Source organism: Haemaphysalis longicornis, unplaced genomic scaffold (assembly GCF_048455015.1).
Source record: "Haemaphysalis longicornis isolate Haplotype H1 unplaced genomic scaffold, Haemaphysalis longicornis Haplotype H1 scaffold_261, whole genome shotgun sequence".
NCBI classification, from domain to species: domain Eukaryota; kingdom Metazoa; phylum Arthropoda; class Arachnida; order Ixodida; family Ixodidae; genus Haemaphysalis; species Haemaphysalis longicornis.
This window is the reverse complement of record NW_027526320.1, coordinates 293806-303316: the sequence shown is the minus strand read 5'-3', so window position 1 is coordinate 303316 and position 9511 is coordinate 293806. Positions and strand designations below refer to the sequence as shown.

The 9511-nt window shown below is 54.4% G+C and overlaps 1 protein-coding gene across 1 annotated transcript in view; it reads right to left on the bottom strand.

Moving 5' to 3' along the window:
- Positions 1-958: 958 nt before the first annotated feature.
- LOC144172843 (transformation/transcription domain-associated protein-like) overlaps positions 959-9511 on the bottom strand; it is an 82073-nt gene continuing 73520 nt past the window's right edge. Inside the window, exons 22-27 of the mRNA XM_077701461.1 lie at positions 8233-8848; positions 7706-7806; positions 7441-7634; positions 4939-5231; positions 3150-3543; positions 959-2053 (exon numbers count right to left, since the gene is read on the bottom strand). Of these exons, the coding sequence (XP_077557587.1) occupies positions 959-2053; positions 3150-3543; positions 4939-5231; positions 7441-7634; positions 7706-7806; positions 8233-8848 (2693 nt within the window). The remainder of the gene's footprint in view (positions 2054-3149; positions 3544-4938; positions 5232-7440; positions 7635-7705; positions 7807-8232; positions 8849-9511) is intronic.

Sequence of the window (9511 nt, the reverse complement as noted above, 5' to 3'; positions counted from 1 at the left end):
GGGGACTAAAGCCTATTTGAGCAAAATGATACAAGCCCATGCCCTCAAGCCACCATGTGAGCTTTGTTGCTAGCATACGCTCAGCCAACTTGCATAGGTTACAGGTCAGCGCGATTGGCCACAGACTGCTGATCTTCAGCTATGATCAGCAGGAATCGAGCCAAGAGCAAGTGCATGTAACAGTGGGCTATGAAAACGAAGACAACCAGCGAGGCAGACCAGCTGCTCCAGTCCAGCAATTTGACATTTTGGCCCCACGTGTCAGTTACGGATGTCTCAGGGTAAGTAATCAAGCATTGTGCACACATAACGCCAAGCTTGAAGCCCACATGACTGGTGAACAAGCACCTGTAGACTACGCTTCAGTCACCAAGTACAAAAACACAGTGAACAGCACACTGGTATTATCTGACGCGCTAAACCATCTTCGATGCTCCAGACTGCTCCTCCACAGGATGACACCAGTGGAGACAGAAGAGCTACGATTTCTACTGGTCAGGCCATAACAACGAACCGCGAGTTTGGAGCATGTATTCCCAAAATAGAACTACTGCGTTAACTTCTGCGTTATGACACAGCGATAACGCGACAACATTTTTCGGACTTGTTTCAGCGTTCTGTTCATAAGAGGCCCCGGTTGTCTAAAATTGACTGTTTTGATTACTTGGTTTCGGTTCTTGACTGAGCTGCTGCTGAAGCTGCTGTGGATACTCAAGCTGCATAGTCCTGCTACCAACACACCCTAAATAGCCTCAAGCATTGTCTTGGCAGCACGAAAGCGATTAAGCAGAAGCACTTGAAAAACCTGAGGGTGCTCAGGCATGTTGACTCATCTGGTGTGAAAATGTTTCCTGTGGCACAGCCCCTGCCACACTACTATTTGATCGAATATTTGCACAACCTTGAACATGCCATCAAAACTTCATTTAGATATCACTAGGGGCAAACAGGTGCAGGCTCATTTTGTTAACTGCTCGTGCAACTCTCCGGCCAGGGAGCGGCCAGTGGGGCCCACCTGGAAGAGCAGCTCAATCTCGTGCGGCCGCTGGCGCACCACGCCCAGCAGGCAGCGGCAGAGCAGCTTGGGCTCGCGCCACTGGGCGAGGCCACCGCCGCCCGACTGGAAGGCGTCCGACACCCACACGGCGCGCAGCCGGGCCACCAGGGCGGGCCGCTCGGCCAGGAACTGGGGCTCCTTGCGCGCCACGGCGGCCACCAGGCGCACGGCCAGGCGCTGCAGCGGCTCGGGGCCCTCGTCGAGCAGCTGCGCGAGCCGCTCGCCCAGGGCGGGGCTGCGCTCCAGGGCGGCCCGGAAGGGCTCGCCCTCGCGCAGCAGCTGCTCCACAAAGCGGTTCAGCTGCTCGTCCTGCACCTGCGGCTCGGCCAGCAGCAGCTCCAGAGCGGTGGCCGGGTGGCGCTCGAGGAAGCGGCGCAGCGGCGCCTGGAAGGGGCTGCCGGCCTCCACCATGAGCTGCTGCTCGTGGCGCAGCACCAGCGTCACCAGGGGCTTGACGAAGGCCGGCCCCGCGGCGGGGATCTGCGGGAAGATGGCGATGATGGCGGCGCACTGGCGCACCTCGGTGGAGGCGCCGGCCGCCCGCTGGTGCTGCTGCTGCGGGGGCGGCGTGCGGGCGGCCACCTCGAGCCAGCAGCCGAGGTGCTGCAGCAGCTGGTCGCACAGCTTCTCGTTGAAGGTGTGTGGGAAGAGCTGGGTGAGGTAGCTGAGACGCTGGATGACGCTGAGCGAGAGCTGCCGGAAGTCGCCCAGCAGCATGAGCAGCGAGCGGATGGCCTTGTGCACCATGTCCATGTCGATGGTGCAGGCGGCCACGAAGTCGGCCATGCAGCGGAAGGCCGCCTCCTGCAGCTCGGGGTCGCGGGCGTTGAGCGCCCGGTACAGCACGTGGAAGACGCGCTCGCGGCACGGCAGGTAGTGGCACGTGGCCAGCGCCCGCAGGGCTGCCTTGCGCAGCGCCGTCAGGGCCGCGGGGCTGCAGCCCTTGTAGCAGGGCAGCTTCAGCAGCGACTGGTCCTCCGCCTCGCACATGCTCACCTGCACACACATTGCCCAACGAAGTCGCAAACCATGCCGACACTCACGAGGAATTGTGTGCTCACTCATTAAGACTCGCTCTTTACGGGGAAAAAAATTCAGTAACTTCCATCCTACTTTGAAGAAGGATGACCACCAAAGCTGGGCACAGTCCAAGGAGTTTGCGAAGCAGAACCCATTCGCTTATAAGCTGTGATTGAGCATATACTTCCTAGCTAATTTTACTGAATGAAACTTGGAAGGAGTAGAGTTCTACCGCAGCGGAAAAGCATGGGGTGGCTTATTTCCCTCCCGCATCAAAGGAATCTTACCCTCTGTGTAATACCAACCCAAACCACTCGACCACAGCTTGCACCGGGGCTGTGAAACATCCACATAGAAATCTCCCTCTGCGCACTCACACCAGCTAGGCGGCTGCAACGGAGGCAGGTGGCAGTCCCGCCCAATAATGCGCACCCAGGAATGGGAGAGTAATGCCTGTGCTACACAACAACGTTTAATTGACTTTCAATTGACAGCACTTTTAGTTAACAGTGCAGCTTATAGATGGTTAAGAAGTCACTCAAGGCCAAAGAAACAGCTAAGTAGCACACATGTGATACTTTTGAAGGTGCTCATCAAGTTATTCAGGTGCACTTGGAGCTCGACTTTCGGTGTGATGTTTTTCTTTCCTTGCCCCCTCGGAGGCTGGGTGCGAGTAGGTAGCGAGCGCCGGGTGGCCGTCCAGCGTGACGTTTAGGCCACGTCTTTTTGCCGGACAATAAAGATGTTGTTTCTCTCTCTCTCTCTTTCCTTGCCCAATGATGAATGCAAACGGCTGCCAAAGAAATGGTCCAAATGCCTTTAAAACGGCCAAGTACCATAGATATGAGACTTCCAAAGGAAGTGCTCAAGTGGTTCGGGCTCACTTGGAGCCAGACTTTTTTGTGAAATGTTTTTCTTTTGCGAGGCTGGTGCCAGTGAGCACCAATAGAGGACGCTACGTGATGACGACACCATCATCACCATTGGGACTGAGGGAGGAGCGGAGGGAGGAACGAAGAGAATACAGGGTCAGTCGATGGGACGTGTCCGCATCGGCCGAGTCTGCACCCACCAGCTCGGTGAAGAACGTCTTGTGCTCAGGCACGCTGACGTCCAGGGCGAACAGGCGCGGCTGCAGGCTGGTGCAGAAGGTGTTGCCCTCCATGAGGCCGATCTGGGCGTTGAGGGGCTGGTGGCGCAGCAGGTGCTTCTTGGGGGGCACCATGTCGGCCAGCACCTCGCGGTGGGGCTCCATCAGGGCGGCCACCGACTGGCCCGACACGCGCGCCAGCTGCTCCAGCGAGCGCATGGCCTGCTGCCGCACGCAGCTGTTGGGCGAGGTCACCTGCCGCACCAGCTCCAGCGAGACCTCGTGCAGCGACTTGCGCTGCGCCTCCCGCAGCTCCTCGCCCGCGTCCGCGCCCAGCGGGGACCCGCACGCCACCAGCATCTTCTCCAGGTGCGCCCTGCGTGAGCACAGTCGTCACACCTCTCACCCCTGGCGGCAACCCTATTGGCTACCGCATTTTCGCGTGTATAACCCACACCAAAAATGCGAAAATTTCAGTGGCAAAGTAGGGGCGCAGATAATATGCAGGGTTTTTACTTTAGTGCAGCTTCACGGCAATGCACGCTGTGCCAAGAAGATGACCTCGTGTACAACAGTGAGGACTGTGGCTCAAGTGATAGCTCTAGCGAGAACAGGGACACAAAGTGAATTGTGACTTTCACCTTGCCGTCAGTGTATTCTACTTGCTATATATATGCTTTTTCTGCCTGCATAGTATGTGATGTGTTGCTCGAGCAGTAGCTTTGGTGCAGCCTTTTCTGTATCCTGGGCAATACGCGAGGATTTGTTTCTGTACTTTTCTGGCAGGCTGAAAGTGGGTGTGCGAATTATATGCAGGGGAGGGTTATACGCGTGAAAATACGGTACAACTAGCGGCCTACTGTCAAGCTCATTTCCTTCCAATCCACCCCTTAACAAAAGTGCTAGTTTGGGCCTGTCACTATGAAGCAAGGGAACCCACACAGGGTGCGAACTTCCAAGAGTTATGTTACGAGAACGTTTCCAACGTAAAATTCATAAAAATCTGTAAGCACGCACAATCTGACGTGTGCTCACACACACTCGATCACTTGATATCCGACACAGGAAATCAAGCCGCTTCCTCAATGTGCTGCATAAGCAGTGCTGACACAATGGTCCTCTGCGTTGCCTTAATGACCGTCTCAGGGAGCACAGCAGCAATGTAAAGAACGGATCAAGAGGATGCCTATGGTGATACAGTGCAAGAAATGTGCTTGCAGATCTCTGTGCAATAAGTGCACAATTGTGGACAAACACAAAAAAAAATCAACTCATGCGTGAGGTAGCAGAGGCCCAGGTGGAATACGTCAGCACCGCTTCTGCAGCAACATCAAAGAAAGAGCTTGGTTTTCTGTGTTGGATATCACGCGCTTGAGTGTGTGTGAGCACGTGCATCAGATTTTACAAGTATGTTATGGGAAACCTCCTCGTGATAAATCTGTTGGAAGTTAGAGGCATTTCTTTACCTGAACTGGTGCAGATGAGTGCACTGTCATGCAGACCAGCACATAGCGCTACTGGAGCTATAATTTAGTGGAAAAAAAAAAAGGAACATACACTGCACTTTTGCATCAGCACAGACAGTGCAAGTAAAAGCATGGCTCTGTTCCCTCACTTCGTTTTTGCCTGTGTCGGCGTTGCAAAATATTTTCCACCCTTCAAAGTAACGCAGTGCCAGTAATGAGAGAAAAGAAGTGGCACACATTGCACAAACCAATAAAATAAGCGACGGGCTGGGAGTGAGGATAAGAAGAGGAAGGTGGGGACGCACTTGGCCTGGTCGACGGCCCCGTTGGAGACCTCGCCCGTGAGGTCCATCATGACGAAGAGCAGGGCGCGCAGGAAGACGTACTGGTGGGCCAGCACCCAGCGCAGGGGCAGCCGCTCCACCATGCACTTGATGGCGAAGCAGCCGCCCGACTTGGCGTACCAGGCCCGCTCGTAGCACAGCGCCACCAGCCGCTCCTGCAGGTACTCCACGAAGGGAAGCTGGCAGGCCCGCTCGCGCGACCGCACCACCGTCGCCGTGTTCTCCACAATCAGCAGCAGTGCCAGCTGGCCCACCTGCGCATATTAGGGGGAACCATCGGGTCAGTTGGGTCAACAATAATGGCGTGGGAAGAGGACTTGCCCACCTTTCGAAAGAGCTCCCAACCTGCAACAGCCCAACTAGGATTTGGAGCAGTATTTGGAGCAGGAAAGTGTTGGTTTTGGAGCAGAAAAATCCAAATTTGGAGCGGCTTACGGGAAATAAGCACCTCCATTTTGGAGCACTTCAATGCAAAAGATGCACAAAAAAATTTTACGTCAGTGCAGATCCGCTTCAGTTTCGGTGGACAAGGCACTGCAAAAGTGGCCAATGAATTCTGCAGAAAGCCAGAGTGGTGTATCTGTGCCAACCTGCAAAGCAGGTTCATGAAACTGCTTTTAAAGTATATACAATATCAAAGAAAGAAAGAAAAAAGGAATTGTATAAAAACTGCAAACGATACTTTTATTTGTACTCAAAAGTGCCCTTATAAATCACCAGCCCTACCATAATTGCATACCAAATAGCCACCCGAGCAGCATATGGCTACACTAGACACAAAAAAGATGAAACTATTCTTCAATACCACTGGAAGCTAACTAGCAGCAGATACAACTACTGCAGACATCATTGCAGACACTGAATGGCTGCTCTGCAGGCCATTCAGACCTGCACGGTTAACCCCCGATGGCCGATCAGTTGCCGGACGACACAGGGCACACTACCGAGCCCAACTACCGTATCTGCACAATTCTTACGCACACCTTTTTTTTTTTTTAGACGGTAGTCTTTCTTGGACTACTTGAACACAAAAATTTTGGTCTGTCTGTCTGTATGTCTGTCCGTCCGTCTGTCACTCAATTCAGCCAGCTGGCCAAAGTGAGACGTTATCTGCGCAATAGTCTTATATACCCACAGCCAAATCTAAACGTCTAAGTATGACATCTTTGCCTTTGGCATTTTACAGTTCACCAAGCTATAGAAGTGCCTGCTCAAGGCTTCTTGATCGCCTGCTAGTTTTGTGCAATGTGTCGCCTACTAAGCTCATGCTGTCACTGCCAGGGCACTTGCTATGTGCCGCCGTAGCAGCTCGTTTGCATGGGAAAATGATTCGCACCCGCTCCACTCGCAACCATGGGCACATATACGGCAAGCAGCTTTCGTTACTGCAACCAGTAACGGTGCACTTGGCTGTCACGTCAACAAATGTTTATGTTGTCGCCTATGAGATGCGCGCAGTATGTTTACAGCAGCACCAAGAGCACTATGCCACAGACGCTTCTGAGCAGATAGCTGAAGATGCTTATCGAGATTGGGTAGTTGGAGATAGATGTATTGGTGAGCTCGTTAGTGCCTGTTATCAAGTATTTGCCATTTTCCCATGCTCAGCAGTACAGGGGTGACCGCACTCATTCTGAATTCAAATCACTATTCGACCAGTCTCTGCGCTTTGCCATTTGTACGCAAAATGGGTACATATTAACGACATTTCATTCAAGTGAGCTCTGCTACTGCTAAAGAGGCAGTGCGTTGAACAGCACTCCACCACACAGTGTAGTGACGTCCAAAAGGAGAATGTTTTCATCGGATACACCGGTGGCCCGTCAAGCACTTTCCTGCACTGGAGTCCCTTCATGCACTTTGGAGTGACCAGTTTCGGCATAGGTACAGTGAACTAAAAGAGGCAAAGGCGGCATACATGGAGGAAAGAAAGCTTTTCTTCCCTCCATAGCGTTGTCTGCGTGACTGGATTGTACTGGCTGACGTACGGGCGTCAGGTTGACAACGCATCCTTTAGTCTTCGTTGAAGTTAGCGAAACAAATTTTGCACCTAGCCCGGCCTCTTGGTGCAGCGTGGCGCAATTTAAACGAATTTCATGATCTTGGCGCAGCTCGGCTCAAAAATATGAAACTGTACTGAAATGGCACAACTAACACAGCTGTTGCACCCCTGCTCAAGCCACAGAGGGGCCATCTATGTGAGTTGAATTGTGCATCGAGATCGCTGTCACAGAAGTGACATAGAAAGGGAGCCATACAGCCCGTTGCCCAATCATTGCACTGGTCACGAGACGACTCCCCCGAAACTGAGCTTGCTAGCTCCCCCGTGCCTGTGCAGCCCTGCTTTGTTCTTTCGTCCATTCATTATCACCCTCAACACACTCCCCCTGCCGACATCAGGCCAAGGTAAGGCCGTGAACCGGCCAATTTCCTCTTCCCCCCTTGGTGTTGAGCGACACGTGCCTTGCAGAGCTCCTTCTCCTCGTGGGCCATGATGGCAGCGATGGCGTCCACCAGCACTCCGGGGTCCAGGCCCTGGGTTGGGGGCCTCCGCAGGGGCCCCGCTTGCTGGGCCACTGCCACCAGCGTGTACTGGTGCACCACCGACACCAGGAAGGGCAGCACCTCGCTGTGCAGCTCCTTGATGGCCGCCGACGCTGTATAAGGAAGGGGAGGATCAGAAGGCACAACAAGGGACGGGGGGGCAGAGGAGGAGGAGGAGGCTCACCAAACATGCCGGTGAGGGCCATCCGGTGGATGTTGCGCGTCTCTGCATCAGGGCACTTGTATGGGCAGCTCTGCACCTGTGCTATCTCGCCCGTGGCAAAGCTGCAATGGGAAGATAGGGGGGGAGATGTTTGTGCCTTGCAAGAGAGAAGTATGACCGGGCCAGCTTTTATCCCCTGACAGGAGCCACAAAGATGGCGCTAAACAAAACGAAACCTCCCACCGTCAAGTTGGGAAACATTTCGGCCACCCCCGTAACGGACGGCTGCATTCAACCTGGCCCATTACAGCCCAATCAAGGGCCAATGCCAGCGTAGACATGTTGGGCATCCTCGATTTACCAGACGTGGACGATCCGCGGGCAGTCCGAGGACTGTGTTTGGACTGGGAGTCCCGTACGAATACATGGGAAAATCGAGCGCCGGATCACGTCTCGGGCAGTCCGCGGACGATCCGGGACTGATAATCGAGGACGCCCATTGGCAACAGACATCCCCCTTCCCGTACGAGAAGGGGAGCGGGGCCCACCTGGGGTGCGAGAAGAGCTGCAGCAGGGAGTGGCGGTCGTCGTCCAGCTGCAGGTTGGCCACCAGGAAGCCGCGGATGATCTCCCAGCACTGGCGGCGGTAGAAGACGTCCGTGCCGCTCACCTTGAGGGCGTTGAAGGCCGTCTCGACCAGGCGGTCCACGGGCAGCGCCACGGGGCTCTTGTGGTCCTGGAAGTGGACCGTGATGCAGGGCCCCGCCTGGGCGTCCCCCCGGTCGCAGTGGTCCAGCCACTGGGGCTCCATGAGCATCTTGCGGTTGCCGCCGCCGAACTTGCCCAGCACGCGGAAGGCCACCTGGGCGATGCTGTCGGTGGGGTTGCGCAGGGTGCGCCACAGGGCCTGCATCAGCTCGGCGCGCACGGGCTGGATGTGCTCGTACAGGAAGTCCGGCTGCAGGTTGTCCACGCACAGCTCCAGGGTGCGCAGGCCCTGGCTGATGAGCGTCTGCGAGCCGTTCAGCGCCGACACCAGCGGGTCCATCAGCATGGGCAGGTAGGGCAGCAGCGAGCTCAGCCGCACGGGCACCGTCAGGCACAGCTCCACAAACAGGTCCTTCATGTGCTGCTTGTGCAGGCCGCTCTGCAGGCCGTTCAGACCTGCACGGTTCCCCCCCAGTGGCCGATCAGTTGCCGTACGACACAGGGCGCACTAGCGAGCCCAACTACCGTGTCTGCACGATTCTAACACGCACCTTTTTTTAAACACGACAGTCATTCTTGAGCTGCTTGAACAGAAAAATTTTTGTCCGTCTGTCTGTATGTCTGTCTGTCCAACTGTCACTCGATTCAGCCAGCTGGCCAAACTGAGACGTTATCTGCACAACAGTCTTATATACTCACAGCCACATCTAAACGTCCAAGTCCGTTGTTAATATTCCTACTTGTCAACATTGTTGAACAAGAACAAGACATTGCACAAATATAAGGCAGAAAATCAATAGATGAGTGATATTTGCAGTGTTCCTTTATTAAAAAGTTTACAGATGCATTCTTTTTGCAATAGCAAATAAAATACTACATCAACTGCAGAAAACTATCACCTGCTGTTGCCCGCGCTACCTGGTGGAATCCTAAAAATCAAACGGCAACAGCAATGAAAGGTTCCACTAGATAGGTTCCGCGTTCCGCTTAAAAAGCTCATGGAGTGGGGCAACGTGGTTCTATAAACGTTGTAGTCGGGTGCCTCGATTCACGCGCGTCTCCGCTGTACGGCAGTTCTCACACCGAGGCACCCGACTGACAGCAGCAGAATGCAGTAAA